Source organism: Rissa tridactyla, chromosome 14 (genome assembly GCF_028500815.1).
Source record: "Rissa tridactyla isolate bRisTri1 chromosome 14, bRisTri1.patW.cur.20221130, whole genome shotgun sequence".
Classification (NCBI taxonomy): domain Eukaryota; kingdom Metazoa; phylum Chordata; class Aves; order Charadriiformes; family Laridae; genus Rissa; species Rissa tridactyla.
Window position 1 is genome coordinate 12,720,747 of NC_071479.1, and position 19,431 is coordinate 12,740,177.

Here is a 19,431-nt window from a genome sequence, read left to right on the forward strand (position 1 = left end):
CAGCCCTCGGGGCACCGGGGCACCCCGCCGCGCGACGGGACCATGGGTGCCGGTGGTCCGGGCGGTGCTACGGGGCGTGCGGGGGCTGCAGCCGCCCGGCCCCCTCCTCCCAATCACAACTCACCCCTTTTCTCCCCCGTGGCCCAGCCGGCCGCGTGGATGGGCAGGACGGCGTGAACGGAGACCCCCAACTCAGCCCGCTCCCCACATCGTCCCCAGGACAGGGCTGGGGGCGTGGGGCAGAAACCGCCACCCCCACGCCGAGCTGGGCACAGGGGCTGGGGGGACCCCAAGATGTTGCGGGGGAGAAGCCAAACCCTTCGCTGTTGGGTCGTAGCTGCTCACAGCGGCTGCACCCCCAGGCAGTGTCCCCGGGTGCCCCCGTCTCCTGCTGTGTCACCGCCACAAAGATTTTTGCCCTGGCATCCGCCCTGCTTCGTGGTGGCCACAAGTCGTCCTGCCACGGCGGAGCTGGGGAAACCAGACCTTCCCAAGGAGGAAAAACCCATCCCTTCCCCAGCAGAGAGGCGCCCCACTTCCCTACCCTTCAAACAAAAGCCAGACCCATGCAAAAAACTGCTCCACCCCCCGGGCGGTGACACTGAGGTGCAGAAGGCTGTGGGGAGCTGCGTCCCCAGGCACGAGCCCAGCATCGAGCCCAAGGCCACCGTCGGACCCTGCACAGCAGCCACTCAGCCCGGCCTGTCGAGGCGGCGGGCTGCCCCATTCGCTCCGTCTTTTCTGATGGCTCATTTTGGCAAGGCATTAAAAAAAATTAATTGCAATTTTTTATTACGGCTAATTGGCGCTGCTGCTAAGTGGCTTATCTGGCTCCTGCGCCTGCCCCGTGTTGTTGGGAAGCTGGTGCTGGCGAAGGCACGGAGGCTGGGGAGATGGCGTGGGGCACAGAGCCTTGCGGCAAGCGTCTGGCAACCCTGGGCAAGTGGGAAACGCCAGGCTACCCCTGGGCTGCCGGGGCGTACCTGGCCCAGGGAGGTGGTTGCACCTAGTTTACGATGATGATGAATTTTAGAGGAGCAGAGAAATTTGACCGGTGTTGCTCCATGCTCCCGAGTGGGAGCAGGAGCCCGTGCCTGGCACGCTGGCACCGCTGCCCAGACACCATGGCATGCTCCAAACTGCCAGTGCTGGGCATTAGGATGGGTTTGGTGTTCGTGATGGAGGGGAGGTGGGCCCATGCCCACACAGGGTGCGTAACCGTGCCTGGCAGGGAGGGATGGGGACGAGGTGGCTGTCCCTGTGCCCATCCTGGGTGGAAGCTCGGTGTGTCACCCAGCTGAGCAACCTCCCACCAGCCCAGGTTGCTCCAAGCCCCGTCCAACCTGGCCTTGAACCCCTCCAGGGATGGGGCAGCCACAGCTTCTCTGGGCAACCTGGGCCAGGGGCTCACCCCCCTCACAGCCAAGAATTTCTTCCCCAGATCTCATCTCAATCTCCCCTCTTCCAGTTTGAAGCCATTACCCCTTGTCCTATCACTACTTGTCCTTGTAAAAAGGCCCTCACCATCTTTCTTTTAGGCCCCTTCAGATCCTGGAAATCTGCTCTGAAGTCTCCCCAGAGCCTTCTCTTCTCCAGGCTGGACCCCCCCAGCTCTCTCAGCCTGTCCTCACAGCAGAGGGGCTCCAGCCCTCCCAGCATCTCCGGGGCCTCCTCTGGCCCCGCTCCAGCAGCTCCGTGTCCTTCTGCTGTTGGTGCCCCAGCGCTGGAGGCAGCACTGCAGGGGGGTCTCCCAGAGCGGAGCAGAGGGGCAGAATCCCCCCCTCGCCCTGCTGCCCACGCTGCTGGGGATGAGCCCAGGCTGCGGGGGGTTTCTGGGCTGCCAGCGCACGTTGCTGGCTCATGTTAAGCTTCTCGTCCACCAGCACCCCCAAGTCCTTCTCCTCAGGGCTGCTCTCACGCCATTATCCGCCTGACCTGTGTTTGTGCCTGGGATTGCCCTGACCCACGTGCAGGACCTTGCACTTGGCCTGGTTGAACTTCATGAGGCTCACACAGACCCACCTCTCCAGCCTGCCCAGGTCCCTCTGGATGGCATCCTTTCCCTCCAGCGTATTGACCACACCACACAGCTTGGTGTCGTCGGCAAACTTGCTGAGGGTGCCCTCGATCCCACTGTCCATGTCACCAAGAAAGGCGTTAAATAGTACCGGTCCCCGTACCGACCCTTGAGGAACGTCACTGGTCACTGCTCGCCAATTGGACATTGAGCTGTTGACCGCAACTCTTCGAGTGCGACCATCCAGCCAGTTCCTTATCCACCGAGTGCTCCATCGGTCAAATCCGGGGGATTGCTGCAAAATTGCATTTTAAAAGTGGTGCAGCGGCTTCCATGTCATTTGGATGCTTTCAAGATCGCGCCGTGTCCCTCTCAGCCTGTCTGTGCTGCTGCTCCGCGGGGCTGGAGCAGCGCAGTTTCAGGGCCCAACGCCCGGGCATCCTTTCGTGGCCAAATCACGCCGGGGCTGGGGAGCGTGTGCTGGTTTTGTGGAGGCTGCTGGTGGAAATAACCTCCTCCTGCTGCAGGGCAGAGCCGGGACATGGTGGCGAGCTCGTTTTCAAACAAATTATCCTCCCCGCTGGCGTCCCTCAGGCAGCTGTGTGGGAAGAAGGGGCATCGTTGCACCTCGCCGTGAACCCAGCACCGCTCCAGCTAACACGCCGCAAACCGGCAGAGCCGCCGCGGGCCCGCGCCGGTGCCCGGTCAGGAAGTGGAAAAACCTTTCTGGTTTCAACAGGCTTGGGAGCAAAGCCCCAGGCAGGGAACTTGTTCTGGTCGGTGAAGTTATGTACCTCTCTCCCCGCTTGCCTTGGGTGCAGCGTGCTGGAAACGCTCCGCAAGCAGAAAACAGCCCCTCAAAACAAATAGCTGACGAAAGGTGTGGCGGCACATCCCAGCGCCCAGCTCCCGTCCAAGCAGGGATGGGGAGAGGAGAGCGAAGCTGTCAGGGATGCTGCCGGGGAGGTTTCGTGCCGATGGCTTCTGGGCGAGCACTTTCGGCTGCCAGCCGCACCCTGGGCTCAGCCCGAGGCACCCGCTGTGGGTGCTCCTCGGCGGTGGGGTCTGGGGGCTCCTTGAGGGATTTGGCTCCCCAAGGGCCAGCCCCCGCTGCGTGCAAGTGCTCCGAGACCTCCCTGGGTGGGTTCTGGCAAACCAAAGGTGGGGTTAGAAACTGGGACTCGGTGCTTGTGGTGCCGCGGCAGAGCCAGGTGGAGCAGAGCCAGCCGGGACCCCAGCGTGTCTCAGGGTCCGCGGCCGTTCTCCGTAGCTCCTATGAGACAAGAGAGAACAAGCCTCGAAGCCTCAGCCCAAACTTTGGGTGTCTGCTTGATGTTTTATGGCAACCTCCACTTCTGGTGTTTTCTGGTCTGGTGTAGGGCTGGGGGTGAGGTCTGCTGGGGGCGGGCAGTGGCACCGGCGGCCTGGCGTGAAGATGTGGCTAAGCACCGTAAAGGTGGAGTGCCTCTGGAGAGGAAGTTCCTGTGGCTTGTGAACCCCGAGATTTGTGCCTGATGCCATTCTGCCGCCCCCCATCAGTGGGACAGGCCTTGCCTCAGTTTCCCCCTGCCACAATGCATGCGACTGGGGGCTGCCCAGCCTCTGCCGGGGGTGCCCGGTCCGGGGCTGTGTGCTCCGGGCAGGCAGGAGCTGCCCGGGGGGCACGGCCGCCATCTCACCCACCTCCCCCTCTCCTTCCAGGTGTGCAACTGCGACAAGTACCTGAAGGTCACGAGGGAGAGGATGAGGCAGCTGGTGGAGGGCAGCAGGCAGGCGCCAGGGCACGGTGGCGCAGGTAAGTGGGTGGGCGCCGATGGCTGGGAGTGACGCTCCGACCCCGGCCCCCTCCCGCTCGGGACTCGCTGCCCTGGGACCGGTGACCTGGGACCGTCCCGCTCCAGCTGGGGATCTCTCAGAGAGGGAATGAGGTCGTCTGCCACCATCCTGCTGCTGGATGCGGACCCGCAGAGCTCTTCCAAGCCCGCTTGGTGCCTGGTTGAGCTGGTGCACGCCAAGCGCGGCTCCCAGCCCACCCCCCCGGCTGCCCCGCGTTGCCCTGCGAGGCACTGGGTCGCCCGTGGGATTGCCCAGCCCGGGGTGGTTTGGTGACATGCCAGCAGCGGCTCAAGTGACAGCCTCATGGAAAACTCAGCTTGGGCTGTGAAGTGCCCCCCGGCAGGCGCTGCTAATGGGGCCTTTCTCGCCTGTGCGGTGGCTCCTGAGCTAGGCCAGGCTGCAGGAGGAGTGACGTGGTGCCACCTGCCTGGCAAGGCTCCGTCGGGGCTCCGGCGGGCTCGGCAGGGGGAAGGCTCCTCCGTGCCCTGCCCCGAGCTGCACTGACCCCCCCACAGTCCTCCCCACAGCGAGCCGTGTTTTGGTGGTGACACTGGTGACAGGATGGAAACGTGCCCCTCTCGCTGCTCCGACCCAGCCTGGGCCTCGCGTGCATCGCTTGCCGTGCCTCAGTTTCCCCATCTGCTCGATAGGAGAGAGCAGCGCAAAGCGGCGGCTGCCGGCTGCTCCCGGCCGGCTGCGGCATTGCTGGGAACCGCACGCGTGGCTCTGGGGATGAGGGACATGGTGGGGCGGCTTTTCCCATGGTGTAGGCAGCCTGGGAGTGCTGCGCTTCCCGAAAGGCCGGGGCATCCTCCCCAGCGGTTTCTCTGGTGAGGGCACTCGCTGTGTGTGTACCCAGCGACCAGCCGGGCCTGTTCAGCCAGTTCTAGTGTATGGGAAATAGAAATGCTGTGGTTTGCGTTCAGCCGTGTGAGCGGTTTCCCCTTCCCCCTTCAGGACGGGGATGGTGGATCTGGGGGGGGTCTCGCACGGCACCATTGCTCCTCCACGCAGGCTCTTCAGGGACCACCGTGCTCTACCCATTACACCATGGCTGCAACACCCCGTGGCCCTGTTGTGCCAGGCGGCTTCTCGCCAGGTCCCCCGTGTCCCTGGGGGAGGCTCATGGGGAAGGACCTCTGGCTGCTGGGCCAGGCGGGAACCCTGCACCAGACACGTCGGGCACGGCCCTCTCGGGGAGCATCCTCCGATGGGGAGCATCCGCCAACACGGAGCGGTCGGGGACCAAAGGCGCCACAACATCCTCAGAGGGCTGGTGTTTTGCTGCAAGGAAGACGTAAAATAGGTGTGATTCCTGTGCAAGCAGGCATCGCTGGGCAGGTGGCACCCGAGCCAACGTCCCCCTGGGGACTTGCCAGGGAGGTCCCCTGTGTCCTGGGGCTTCAGCCACCCTGGGGTTTCTGCTTCTGTTTATATTCTGCCAGGGGCTGCTGGGGTTGCAAGCATCAGCATGAGCTCAACTAGGTTGTCCCCAAAATGTCCCACTTTGGGTCAAGTTTTGTGGGAGAGGAACAGGGGAAGGGTGTGATGACAAATGTCCTGCCATCGCTTGGTGGGGACAGCGGTGGCAGTGGGATGGGATGGGCAGCCAGAGAAGTGCGTTCATAAGGAAAATCTCCGTCGTTTCCCTATTTCCTTCGCGTTTTCCTTCTGGAGGGGGCTGGTGGCAGGGACCTGCTCTGCCCTTGGCCGTGGCCAAACGCATGGCACAGGGGGCTCAGCACCCACAGCCCCCAGCTGCTCACCCGCACCGGGACTGGCCCCTGCTCCATGACTCCAGCCCAGGCCATGTCATCTCATTCACGCCACCGTGCAGGGATTAACCCTCAGGACCGTGTCCAGATGCTGCTGCTTGGCAAGAAAATGCCCTTTCCCGGTTTCTGCTTCCCAGGCCAGGAGGGTGCCACCTCCCAGGGGATGTCACCTCTCCGGGGAGCAGCAGGCAGGCGCAGCGGGAGCCACGGATGCTGGGGCAGCCATCAGCTGTGGATGGGGATGGATCCTGCAGGACCAACCCTTGACATAAGCCTGTGCCTGCTCGGGTGCTCCCAAGTCCCGGGGTCCTGCAGACAGCCCGGGGCTGCTCATGTTTTGGCTGCTCCATTTGGCTCCCAGTTTTTTTATGGCAGAGCTTCCAAGCGCTGAGGGGCAAATTATTCATCCTGTAATAGCTCATTCCAACTTGGACCTAGGACTTTCCCAGGTTTTAGGGAACGTTTTCCCTGACACAGCCACATTTGCCCTGCGTGAGGGCTTTGATGGAAGTGCTGGAAATAGTTTCAAGCCCGGACAGCTTTGCCCTGCGATGCCTTTTCCCAGTGGGATGCTCTGAGCCGCGCAGGTGCCTGGGGCAGGCAGCAGATGGGGCAGAGAGGGGCGGCAGGGCTGTGGGTCACCACACGGCACGGGATCTGGCTGGAGGCCCTTGGCAGCGTGAGGGCTCCCAAATGTCCCAGGGGGATGGGATGTGTCACAGGCTCTTGTCTGGCCTGGGGAAGCCTCTTGCTTACTCAGTGTGGTAAAACCAGCTGGCGCAGGGCCCGGTGCTCAGGGGATGCTCTGCCAGCTGAAATCCGTTCCCTGGGAAAGGCGAGGATGGAGCGCATTCGATCTGGTTAGGATTTGCCAAACAGAAAAGGCTGTTTTAATCATAAAATCACCCCTTGCCATCTGAAACATTTTGCAAAACATGAAAACAACTGGTCCTTCACCCTCAGACCGGGCAAGCCCGTGCATTTCAACTCTCTTCCCTCTGGGGAACAGTGGGGTAATGGGGGCATCCTCACATCTGTCCCCAGGCAGGGCAGGGATGGGGACCAAGGAGCTGCAGGGCAGGGCCGGGACCGGGGGCTTCAGTGGTGAGACCGGCCAGAAACACCCCCCGGGCTCAGCTGGGTCACGCTCTGCCAGCTCGCCCACTTCGGAAGAATTTCGCTTGCTCATATGAAAAACCACCGCCAGGCTGGGAAGCCAGAGATGTTTTTGTGGCTGCGGGTTGGCAGAGCTCTGCACGTACCCGCTGACAGTGGTGGTGTGCCGAACGCTCCCCAGGAAGGAGCCGGGGACCATTCGGTGCTCCTGCCCGATGCTGGGTGCGGGAGCCGGCAGGGTTTTCTCCCGCAGCGGCGCGGGGAGATGATGGCAGCTGAAGGTGCCTCTCGCCTTGAGCTCATCCTCCCTCCTCCACCCTGGGAATGTCTTAAGATCGTGGCCGGGCTGCTGCAGCCCAGGTTGCACAATCCCAGGTCCTTTGTCCTTTGCTTATCTGCCTTATCGAGGAGGAAAAGACAACCAGGCATCTTCAGTGCCCTGCAATCCAGTGTGTTTCTCAGGCTCGTAACTCCTCTTATCGGGTTCGATCTCTCACCGCGGCAAGGTTTCCCATGCACCTTTGTACTCCAAGAATGCTCCCAGGTCTGCTTTCAGCCTTGTGCAAAGCCTTTACGATGTGCGCTTTCTCCAAAACACCTCAGCCTTAATTGCCTAATTACGGACGAGTCTCTCGTGTGTGCGGTTGCGATGACAGCTGGGTGCGGCTGGCGGGCTGGGAGCAGGGCTCTCAGCTTGCACAAGCGCTGCCAGACCCCAGCACCTCCCGGTTCCCGCTGCCAAGCCGCCCCAGCCGGCCGGGACAAGCACCCGGCTCCTCGCCCCAAGGCCCTGGTCTTAACTGGGGTGACACAGAAGGACCTGGGCTAGAAATGGGGCCCGGGGGGACAGGATTTTGTGCAGAAGTATCCGCCTCCCCCGGGGAGTCTGGGTTACCTGGTAGTGCCCTGACATTGAAACCCCGAGGGTGCCCAGGGCTCACAGCGCGGGGATGGGTTGTTTCCAGCCAAATCAGGGCTGTGTGGTCTGGGAAAGGGGAATGGGCACGGGTTCAGAGGAGGTTTGCCCTGATCCTGCTCTCTCCCAGCTTCCCAGGCCCTCTCGTGCCCCCCATCCCGCAGTGGGGGGGTCCCAGTAATGCTGACCAGGATTCCTGCGTTGCAGCCAACAGAATAGGCTGTAGGGACTACGGGTCATCGGTGTCACCATTGTGGTGGCCTTTCAGTATGACCCCCGCACCGCTAAGGGACTCTCTGTGGGCAGGGGAGGGTGACCATCCCCCTGCCCACTGCGGGCAGCCCCTGCCGTGCCCCCCATCCCCCTGCTGGGCTCAGCCCCAGCATCTGCGAGCAGGACCCAGCAGTGGGGCACACAAAAGCCCCCTGGTGTTTGGGCACCAGGAACCATGCAGTGCCCCAGGGCGTGAGATGTGGCTTTGCCGTGGGTCTTTGCCCGGTGCTGGGGGCCGGGGGCTCAAGGAAGGGGATCCCTCCCGGGCTGGTGGGGCTCCTGCGCTGGGAATCCAGCCTTTGGTGCTCCCCACCTCGTGGAGCGTGGGGCCAGCCGAGCTCTGGGCTGGGTGGCAGTGGCTTGGGCACAAAGCGGGGGGCTGCCGCCGGGGTGACGAGGACGTCTCCTGGGCTGCAGAGGTGGGATCCCACCACTGAGGGTGGCCTTGCTCAGCCTGGGGAGAAACCTGAGCCAAAATAAGCAGAACTGGCGTCCTGCAGCATTCCCTTTCTCCTGGGCACGGCAGCACTCGCTGGGAGGTGGGACGTGTCCGTGGGTGGGAAAAGCGGCGGTTTGTGCTATTCCCGTGGGGTGTTAATTCCCGGGGGTGGGCAGGGGCTGGAGCGTGGTGGGCAGCACGTGCGAGGGCAGGGCACGGTCACAGCTCGCGGGGAGGGCAGGGGGACACCGCTCGGCACGGAGCAGGGATGCCGGGCCGGGGATGGCCCTGCAGGATGGGGACAATCCTGGCTGCCTGCAGAGCTCTGCGGCACTAACACGTGTGGGTGCTCAGCCCCGGGGGGGCTGGGGGGCTGCAGGGCTCAACCCCGCATCAGGCTCCGTCATCTCCAGGGTGACCCGGGCAAGAGGGGGGAGAGGTGAGCGAGAGGCAAAAGGCTTTTTATTTTCAAGATGTTTTATAATGGGATTATTAGTTCCCAAGAGGTGTTTCGAATTGATTTGGTAAGGAATCGCTTTCATTTCTCCTCCGCAGAGATGCGGTGGGAATCCAGCCTTTGGTGCGAACCGTCGCAGACCTCTGGAAGCCGTAGGTCTGAAAAACTCCCAGCACGTTGGAAGGACGGGCTCGGTCCCCCTCAGCCCCACACACCCCACACATGCCTTTCGCTCCGGCTCCAGCGTAACACCGCTGTTCACGGCATCGGCATCGGGGTGAGCTGGGCTGCAGCCCTGCGGGAGCAGCGACTCTGCCGGGGAAGGCTCTGCCCATCTCAAGGGGGGCAAAAAACCCCTCCTCCTTCAAAAAATCCCCCCTTTTCCCCAGGAAAACCCCTTTCTTTCTGGGGGATCTGACCTTTTCCCGGCACAGTTTTCGCTGTGTACCCAGCTGGCACCCTGTGCCTGGCGCCCAGGGGCCCTTTTCACCGTGGCGGCAACAGGGGGGGGCGCAGGCATCTTCAAAAGCCCTGGAAAGAATTTGGTGGGAGGGGGAGAAGGGGTTTTACAAGCTCCCATTCAAAAATGGTCACTTTGAAGTGATGTAGCATTTTCAACCCTTTGAAGAGCCACAATTAGGAGGGGGCTGGTGCAAGCGAAAGGCAGAACGACTGGGTGACCATCGCGGCCTTTCTCTCCCCGGGCTTTTAAGGGATGAACTTTTCCTCCCTGCCTGCCTTTTTCTCATGAACCCCGGGGGGGTGGGATTAGGGTGTTTGGGAGAGCTGGGGGTTCCACCCCCCCATCCATGCAGGGCAGAGGGGGGGGTCTGCAGTTTGCTTTGCCCGCCAGCAGCAGTGCGGCTGATGGAGCGTGTCGGAAGGGAGAGCAAATTGCCCGGGATTGCTGCGGGAGCATCGAGTGTCCCTGCCCCGGCGCTGGCAGGGCTGGGGGGCTGCAAGGTCAGCCAGGGAATTTTTTAAGCTCCACAGCAGGGAAAGACGTCGGACATCAGTGCTGGCTGCTGGCGACGTCGCTTCGCTTACGCTTGGATCTAAAAGTCCCAGCCAAGGTGCAGGTCCCTCCCGTTGGGGTCCTGGAGGGGGATGCAGGGGTCTGGTGATGAATAGAAAAGGGGAAGAAAGGCAGATTTGTGTCTGTGTGTTATCAACCAAAGCAAAAGAAGTGATGGCCCAGGGTTTTGCAGGGAGTCCGTGGCGCGGGTGCTTGGGGAGGTGCATCCTGCAGCTCGGCCTCCTCAGCGAGCTGGTCCCTGCACGCCCAGGCTGAGGCCACCCCGTGCCATCTTGTTGCACAGGGCGGAGGGAGCAGACACAGGGTGAGGGCAGAGTCCCTGCCTCCTGCCACGGGGATCTGCCACCCGCTTGACGGGCTCTGTGCCCCGGGAACAGGGCTCTAGGGCTCTTCCTCCAGGTCCCCGCGCCATCACGGATCTCCTGAGAGCAGCCCGGGTGCTTCACCACATGCCAAAAATTGGAGAAAATGGGAAATAGAGGTCACTGTTTTTTCTCCAAGAATAGGCATCGGTGTCCCAAGCAGATGCAGAGGATGAAGGAAAGGCGCCTCTGCGAGCAGGGCTGCGGGGCGCTGGCCCGGGGCGCAGCGATGGTGAGCCCAGCTCTTGGCCGGTGGCTGGGACTGGGCCTGGGGCTGGGGCTGCTTCCCCTCCTGTTGTGGCAACGTTCCCCAAACTTGTGCCACTCCTGGGCTGCGTGGTGGTCCGGGGTGGTCTGCAACAGCACCCTGAGAACAACCCCAGCAACAGCCTCGACCCTGAGTGTGGCTGTTTGGTCTCCTCTGAGGAAGTGTGGAAGGTCTCGGGGGGGGCTCTGGGGAGCCCCCCTGAACCACGGGCTGGTGCGAGCTGAGCCTCCCGCACCTCTCCCTGGCTGTGGCTCTTTCTGCTTGTGCGGTGACGGGTCCAGGCTCTGCCGCGCCGCGTGAGGTGGCTCTGCTGGGACCGGGTGGTCGTTCCAGGGCTGTCCTCAGCCTTGCTTTCCCCCGCAATAATCCCCAGTGTGTCCCAGCTCCTGGTGGCATTGGGATGCAGGGAGCAGCTGTCCGGGAATGCTGTGTACCTCTCCGGCACAGCTGGCTCCCAACCGGGCTCCCTCTGATCCTCGAAAGGGGCAGGCTGGATGCCCCAGAGGTGCCGCTGGAGCCATGCAGGATGCCGTTTGTTGTCTTAATTGATGCCTGGGCAGGACAAGTCCCCCCCCTTGCCAAAAATGAGTCATCCCGCAGCAATAACTGCGGCGGGCGTCCCTGGCTGCCAGGCATCCTGATGGATGGGAGGCAGCTCAGCCCTCGGCTTCCGCCGCCCGGATCCAGCGACCTGCCGTGCCCCGGTCGCGGGTGGTGAGAGCCTGCACCCAGCTGCCAAAAATGCCATGGGGTTTGTGGCGCTCAGTTTGTGATGGCAGCGATCCGCCTGCCCGGGGCCAGGGCTCAAGGACACGGCACCCCACGGTGTCCCCTGCCCAGGCTGCGTGATGGGAGGTGGGTGTCACACATACCCCAACACCCGTTGTCCCCGGGCAGGCCAGGAGAGTTCTGGGTGTCCCGAGCAGTGCAAACAGCTGTTAATGGTACTTTTTTTAATTAAAGCAGCAGTAAAGGCTTCCCTTGCTGTTTGCTTGCCCTGTAATGCAGCCCAGGGGGCACAGCCCCGTCTCGGAGAGCAGCCTTGCCCAACCTGCAACAGGGAGGCAAAACCACTGCACCCAGTACAGCAGCAGCACTGGTGCAGGTCCTCAGACTGGAATAGCTCCCCAGAGCGCGGCAGAGCCTGCTGCTGCCCAGGCCGCTCTGGGACACGGCGGAGGAGCTGCGGGAGGTGCCGGGCGGCTGCCGGGGAGCAGGAGACTGCATGGATGCCGTGCTCAGGGCAAGCAGTTGGTGGATGCTGGTGGCCACCTTCTCCCAGATTCATGGGACGCTCCTCCCCGGGATGCAGGGCAGAGTCCGGACTCCCTGCAGGGATGATGGGCCCCTCACAAGGGTCATTCGCATGGCTGAGCACAGACGCTGCTCATCACACCAGTGCCTGGTGGTTTATCTGCTGTTTCCTCTCCCCGCAGGCTGCCTGGCAAGGAGCGAGGAGAAGCCCAGCCCAGGCTGCGATGCCGCCATGCCAGCCTGCGACGCTGCCCAGCCCGGTTCCCCCCGGCACGGCGAGCGGCTGGAGGGGCCAGAACAGCACGGGGCGTCCGCAGCGCTGGTGGGGGACACGGTCCTGCAGGTTGGTGCCATCCCCCCCGGGGTGCTGGACAAAGCCGAGCTCACCGACTTCTACTGCTGCACCCGCTGCGGGAAGGTGTTTTGGGAAGGGTCCCATTTTGGACGCGTCGTCTCCCAGTTTCAAGACGTTCTTGTCACCGCCGGGGATGAGCAGAGCATCTACGAGCTGAGCTGAGGGGGGACACGGGGGCTTGGGACGGCTCCGCAACAGCACAGGGACCACAGGGGACATGATCCCCGGTGAACCTCAGCAGATTTTGGGCTGTGGGTTTGTGGCGAGTCTGGAAGGCGGGGAGGGGGGGCTCTTGTTTTGGGGTCCGCAGTGAAGGGGACTGTCCCATTTGCACCGGTGGTTCATGACAGCCCAAAAATTCACGGCCTCCATGAGATCATTAAATCGAAAGTGGCCAGGGAACAGACCCTTTCTTTATTTCTGCCTCCCTCCAGGCTGGGCATGGCGAGAGGGCGGCAGAGCTCCCCAAAATGCCACTCGGGCGGTGCCGACCCTGCGGCACCCATCAGGGCCCAGCACACTCGCCCCAGTGCGCCTCTGCCGGGTCGCTGATGCCGGGCAGCCAGAAGCCGCGTCCCCCACAGCAGCAGAGGGGAGAGAGCATCTCCGGTGCCCGGAGCACTCCACAGCCTGTGGGACACGTGTCACGCCACGACCCGTCCCCAGCGTCCCCTCTCACCCCGTCCTGCTCTCCCAGCAGCTCTCGCGGCATTCCTCGGGGGGCGATGGGTGGGTGCAGGCGTGAGGGTCTGGGGGGGCTGAGCACTGCTGGGCAGCCATGGGAAAGCCTCTGGGTGCACCACGACGCCCGCTGGCACCCGCGTCACCCCCCGCTGGAGCCAGGGATGCCCCAGCAGAGCCAGACTAGTCTGGGGGGGACTCCCACTAGTGCCACAGCAGCCTGCCAGCCTGGGGGGTCAGCAGTACCCACCTGCCCACCTACCCCCGCCTGGGTCCGTCAAGCCACCCCCCGTGCCCGGGGCTCTGCAGGGCATGCACGGGAAAGGCAGCAAAGCGTGTGGTCCTACCGTCGCCAGGAACCGGGGCCACCGGCGGGAGTAGCCAGCATCCCAAGGAGGCAGGGGGGGCCAGGCCAGGCGAGGTGCCCAGCCAGGTTGGCCCCGCAGCTCCGGGCGCTGCCGTCCGATGCCTCCTGACCCAGGGACAGGCTTAAACCGCTCCACCCTGCAACCGAGGAGCATTTGCAAAATTCCTCCTCTAATCCAGGTTAACTGCCAGGCCCTTGATGCTATTGCTGAGAGGGCCCGAGGGGCTCTTGGCTGAAGTGTGACATTTACGGGCCAGCGCAATGCCTGCCCGGGCAGCTTACGCTGCGGCACGAGACTCGCTTTCCCTCTCCGAGCGCTCCTGGCCATGCAGTGCCAGGGGCTGCTTCCCCTCCCCGGGACATCTCACCCCCAGCTCAGCCCTTTGGCAAAAAAAAACCCAAACCTTTTCACACTTTACACATCCCTCTTGCCATGAGCGCCTGCCTGGGGATTAGTACAAGCGACCCTAAAAGGTGACCGTCCCCGCAATGTCCCCATCTCTCCCCAGCAGTCCCTGCTGAGCCCCGTCCACGGGTATCACCCCGTGCTGCCGTGGCATAGCATCCCTGGTGACACGTGCGTGGTCACAGTGTGCCATTTTGTCCCGATTTCCATCAGAAGACGGCAGAGGGGAGCAGGGTGCCTGTGCCCACCCCATGCCCACTCCTTCATCCCCACCTCCCTCGCAGCCCTGCCAGGGCCACCCACTGCCCCTCGTCTGTGGAGCCCCATTTCTTTCAAGTGGAAGGGTAAAATAACCACAACTCCTTCATCAGTGATGAACGAAGCCGAGGTGGACGCCAGCAGCACCCCGAAGGCAGGGACTGTCACCACGGCAGCACGCACTGCTGTCCCTGTGTGTGCTTAAAGTTAAGGACCCGTTCTGGCCCGGGGGGGGGGGATGCTGAGCCTGTTCCCTTCCCATCAGGACACACTGAGGTGTGAGTCTGGCTCTGGCCAGAAGCAGCTCTGGGGTTCTGTGTTTTTAAGGGGATTTTGGGGGGTTATTTTCCCTCCTTCCCTGCGCTTGACTTGGCGGAGCTCGGAGAAGAAGCCTGCTCCCTGGCTGAACATCACCATCATCATCACAGCAGGGTCTGCCAGACCGTGCCCGTGCACCAGCGAGTGCCCCCGGCCCTGGCCACTGCTCTGCTTGTGGACCGAGGGACGTGCTGCGCTGCAGTGCTTAATATTTCGATGCTGGCTGCTGCAGATTGGCCCTAAATCCACTTTTTCTCTCCTCCCAGTCTGGTTTTGGGGGTCGCAAAGTGAGGCCTCTCTGATGCCAGCGATGTCCGTGCCTGGCACGGTGCAGCCCCTGTGCGTGGAGGGCTCAGGGACCACGTCTCCTGCTGCCGAGACTTTGTCTACGTGGGGACACTGGGTCTGGGGGGATTTCCCTGGGGAATCGCTGCCTCCTCTCCTCTCCTCTCCTCTCCTCTCCTCTCCTCTCCTCTCCTCTCCTCTCCTCTCCTCTCCTCTCCTCTCCTCTCCTCTCCTCTCCTCCCCACGGAGCTGTGCTGACAGGTTCTGTGCTACCCACAGAGCCACAGCCAGGGACTGTCACATCTGTCCCCTCTAGTCCCCTGTCTCCAGGGGGGTGGCTGTCACCCAGCGAGCCCCCACAGCCCAGCCGTGCCCCGGCACTGCCCGGCTTCCCCATGGGCTGGTGGCCATTCACCCTCCCAGGCCAGGGGGTGCAAGGCACCAGGGCTTGCCACACAAAAATGGTCTGTTTGAGCGAAAAAAAACTCCCTTCTCGCCATCTTTATCACCTCCTTCCCCATCTCTCTTGGTTTACCCTGGAGATGGCTACTTCATCCAGAGATGGGCAGAAGCAAAAAAGCAATTTTCCCACTTGGCTGGAGGCTCCTGGGGCCTGGCGCACCTTTCTGTGTGCACATTGACACCTCCAGCCATGGGGATTATTTCTTCTAATGGGATTAAAATGCTTTCTGCTGATCTCGCCCTCGGTGGCCATCATTTTTACATTGATTCTTTGTTTCCCTCCTCAGTTGTCTACATTTTTTGCATATAACGTGAAGGAATTGTGTTTCACGTCCTCTTTTTCCAGCCCTACACTCCCGCTAGGTGTTAATGCGTTTTTCTTAATTCCTTCTTTATCTAAAATGGGAATTTCCTCTTCGCTTTTACCCCCAGGTCATTTTTGTCCTGTTTCTGGTGCAGCACTCTGGGGCCAGGCGGTGACATGAAGTGTGCTGCTCAACCGGCATCTTGAAATGGACCTGCCCCGGTGCCCTGGGAATTGCTCGCAGGGCTTCTGGTCCTGGAAAACTGGTACCTGGAGGGACCAAATATCCACTTTGCAGGTGGTGATGCAGTCGGTTAGAGACACAGACCCTGGTTTTATGTGCCCTGGGGCAACCTCCTCATCTTTGGGCCACAATTACCCTGTCCTGGGCCATCAGGATGAGCCCCAGTATTGGATCCCGTGTCCGTGCAGGGCTTTGGCACTAGGAAATGGCACCCATGCTAACAGGCTTTCTGCCTCTACGTCACGGGTAGGTGTTTACGTTGTCCCCTATTCCCAATGGCAGTGTCAGCAGCAAGTGCCTTCCTTCAGAGCTGCTGAGGTCTCTCTGGCCTGAGTGGCCTCTGGTGCTGTGGCAGGACAGTGGCCTTGCTTGGACATGGACATAGAATCATAGACTCATAGAATCTTCATAGTTGGAAAGGACCTTTGAGATCATCGAGTCCAACCATACACACACAAAAACCCCTACAATCTCTGCCACTAGAGCGTGCCCTCAAGTGCCACATCTAGACATTTCTTAAACACCTCTAGGGATGGTGACTCAACCCCCTCCCTGGGCAGGCTGTTCCAGTGCCTGACCACTCTTTCTGTAAAGTCATTCTTCCTCATATCTAATCTAAACCTCCCCTGCCGCAGCTTCAGACCATTTCCTCTGGTCCTGTCATCATTCACCTGGGAGAAGAGCCCAACACCCACCTCTCTACACCCTCCTTTCAGGTAGCTGTAGAGGGCAATGGGGTCTCCCCTCAGCCTCCTCTTCTCCAAGCTCAGCGTGCCCAGCTCCCTCAGCCTCTCCTCACATGCCCTGGTCTCCAGACCCCTCACCAGCCTGGTCGCTCTCCTCTGGACACGCTCCAGCACCTCAATGTCCCTCTTGTACAGCGGGGCCCAGAACTGGACACAGCACTCGAGGTGAGGCCTCACCAGTGCCCAGTACAGGGGCACCATCCCTTCCCTGCTCCTGCTGGCCACGCTGTTCCTGATACAAGCCAGGATGCTGTTGGCCTTCTTGGCCACCTGGGCACACTGCTGGCTCATGTTAAGCTGGCTCCACCAGCACCCCCAGGTCCTTTTCTGCCGGGCAGCTTTCCAGCCCCTCTGCCCCGAGCCTGTGGCGTTGCTGGGGGTTGTTGTGACCGAAATGCAGGACCCGGCACTTGGCCTTATTAAACCTCACACAGTTGGCCTTGGCCCATGGATCCAGCCTGTCCAGGGCCCTCTGGAGAGCCTTCCTACCCTCCAGCAGATCAACTCTCCCACCCAGTTTGGTGTCATCTGCAAACTTACTGAGGGTGCACTCAATCCCCTCATCCAGATCATTGATAAAGATATTAAACAAAACTGGCCCCAGAACTGAGCCCTGAGGGACACCACTGGTGACATGCTTGGACGGAGATGCTTCCAGTGCGCTGGCTGCAGTCTCAGCTGTACGGACCGCGGCGTATGTTTCCTTATCCATCAGTGCCACCAGCACTGCAGCTCTCCATCCCTCCATCCTTGCCCATCCCTGCGCAGGGACAGGAAGGCTGCCTGAGGCTGCCAGGACACTTTTCTGCTTTTAGCCCTTCCTGGAGCCCTCAAGTGTCCGAGCTGGATGGCAGGAGACGTGCGGAAAGGGGCACATGGGATCCCTGCTGAGGGACCCTCGGCACCCCCCTGGGGCATTGGCTGCCCCATGGCTGCAGGGTGCTGAACCCGGACCCTTGAGGACATTGGGGGGCCCCATCCCTGGAGGGGTTCAAGGCCAGGTTGGACGGGGCTTGGAGCAACCTGGGCTGGTGGGAGGTGTCCCTGCCCAGGGCAGGGGGTTGGAACGAGATGATCTTCAAGGTCCCCTCCAACCCAAACCATTCCATGATTCCATGATTCTATGATCCTGCCTTGGGCTGGTGCTCTGGGTCTGGGCGTTTTCCCGTTGTGTGTCCGGGTGACCTGTTCAATGCCTGGAACCGGCATGTCCTTATGTTTACGCACCTCTGGTGCCAGCAGCTTCGACGCTCTGCAAAACAGTCATCGGATTCTCCAGCATGAGCTGCCTCTTCCGTGACACTCCTGGCTTGTGCCTTGCCATGTCCTTGTGGGCAACCAGCCCCCAGCTCCCCTGGGGCAGCACCTGGGGATCCTAACGAGTGTTCTTGGAGCAGACGGAGGACGAGGCTCATGCTTTGCCAGCAGCCCTCTACGCCAGCCGCTGGTAGAGGATACTGCTGGAGCCACCCCAGCTGGTGAGCGTGGGACTGTCAGCGCTGGAGGTCGAGCAGTCCGAGCCCCCCGGGCTCCGCACAGACTCATCCGTGTGTCAGCATCCTGCCACTTTGGGGTTTGCTCCGGGAGGCCAGAAGCTGGGGATGAAGCAAAGCAGGAATGCTGCCAGCCCCCCTCGGTGAGCCATGCTTCATCGCGCGACGAGACCAACCTCTCCAGACCCTGTTTGGGGGAAGCTTCTGAGTCACACCAACGTCTGAGTCATCCCGGCCCCAGCCGGGAGCGGGGAGGCTGGAGCTGCAGCCCCGAGCCTCCCAAACAACACTTCCAGCCAGCCCATGGGCTTTGCTCACTGGGATTTTTGGAGCTGTGGTTTCACCTCAGTCTGCCACCGCTGTCACTGCGGAGGGGAGCTGGTGGGGGGGACAGCAGGGCACGCTGACCCTGTCACTTGCCCTGGGGACGGCTCCTGGCCACGCAGCTGCCTGGACTGGGGCCTTCCCTCTCATCCCTGGGGACAGCAGGGTCACCTCCTGGCCACCTCTCGGGCTTTGTCTCCCTGCCACCTCCCTCAGTTTGAGGGGGGCTCCTGCGCTTCCAGCCTGGGCTGTGCTGGGCAGGCTCACCGCGGGGGGACTTGTTTTAGGAGAAGAGCAGCCCAGGGCAGACACCGGCAGGTCGCGTGTACGCCTGGGCATGGCACGAAGCAGCTCCCAGGGGGGTCTCACCCAGCTCCCGGGGACGTGGCTGAGACCCAGCACGGCACCTCTCCCTTTCTGCTGCCCGCAGGAGGTGACGCTGAGGTGGGATCCGTGTGGCGAGGTCACCTCCAGTCACAGACACACAGTCAACATCAAACTCCACGTCGGACCGGCCTTGAGCAGCATCCAGGAAGTAATAAATTGTCCAGTTTTGAATGGTGGATACAGATCAAAGGGAATTAAACCAGCTTTTTAATCAGTCTACAATATTGTTTCCCTATATGGCTACTTTAAAAAAAAAAAAAAAATTAAAAAAATCCCATTGTCTGTGCCATACTAATGTTTAACATTTATTAGGGCAGTAATGAGCCCTCCGTGGTTTTATGGAGCTGTTTGATCGTGTGTTGGAAGGGCAGCTCCCGCAGCGCTCCGGCAGGGATTGCAGGCTCCGGGTGGGCTGCCCGCGCCGAGAGCCCCTCCACCCCCCGGCCGCTCCGCCTGCGCTCAGCTCCTGCCCCTGCCTTGCAGGATGCGATCACGGGGGGACCCTGTGATAAAACAGCACCGGGGAAGTGTTTTATCTCTGCTTTATCTCGCCAGCCTGAATGAGACCTGAATGAGCAGCATCTCTCAGCCTTGGGAAATCACACGCTGCATCGGATATCAGGCCGGTTCCTCTCCTCGCCTTGTGTACTCCTCGCATATCCTTCGGAGTTTGATGGGGACAAGGTGTTTGGCGCTCAGGCCAGCTTTAGTTTACAAATGAATATATCAACATTGTTCCTCATCAGGCAGGAATGCGCTTCCCTCCCTTCTCCCCCACCTTATCCCCATCCCCTTCCGACCAAACTTCCTTCCTCCTGTAATCTGGAGCGGAAACCTCGCCGCATATTTGACCGGCTCAGAGAAATCAGCTCGGTTTTCCCTGGCGTGACTTTGTGCCTTGAACTAGGGCTGGTCGGTCCCTGAGGCAGCCGGCAAGGCAGGGGAGGAGGAGGAGGGCGAGGGCTGTACCACTGCCCGTCCTCGATGCGAGCCGCTCCTCCAGCCGGATGCTCCGATCGAGCTCCCAGTTGCTCGGCTGCCGTTTTCAAACA

The 19,431-nt window shown here is 61.6% G+C and overlaps 1 protein-coding gene across 4 annotated transcripts in view; it reads left to right on the forward strand.

Annotated features, from left to right (window-relative positions):
- The window catches only part of EXD3 (exonuclease 3'-5' domain containing 3), a 304,670-nt gene extending 292,296 nt beyond the window's left edge, over nt 1-12,374 (forward strand). For all 4 annotated transcript variants that reach the window (XM_054220222.1, XM_054220219.1, XM_054220221.1 and 1 more), the window contains exons 21-22: nt 3,719-3,812; nt 11,932-12,374. In XM_054220222.1, the coding sequence (XP_054076197.1) occupies nt 3,719-3,812; nt 11,932-12,266 (429 nt within the window). In that variant the 3' untranslated portion in view covers nt 12,267-12,374. The remainder of the gene's footprint in view (nt 1-3,718; nt 3,813-11,931) is intronic.
- Nucleotides 12,375-19,431: the final 7,057 nt, after the last annotated feature.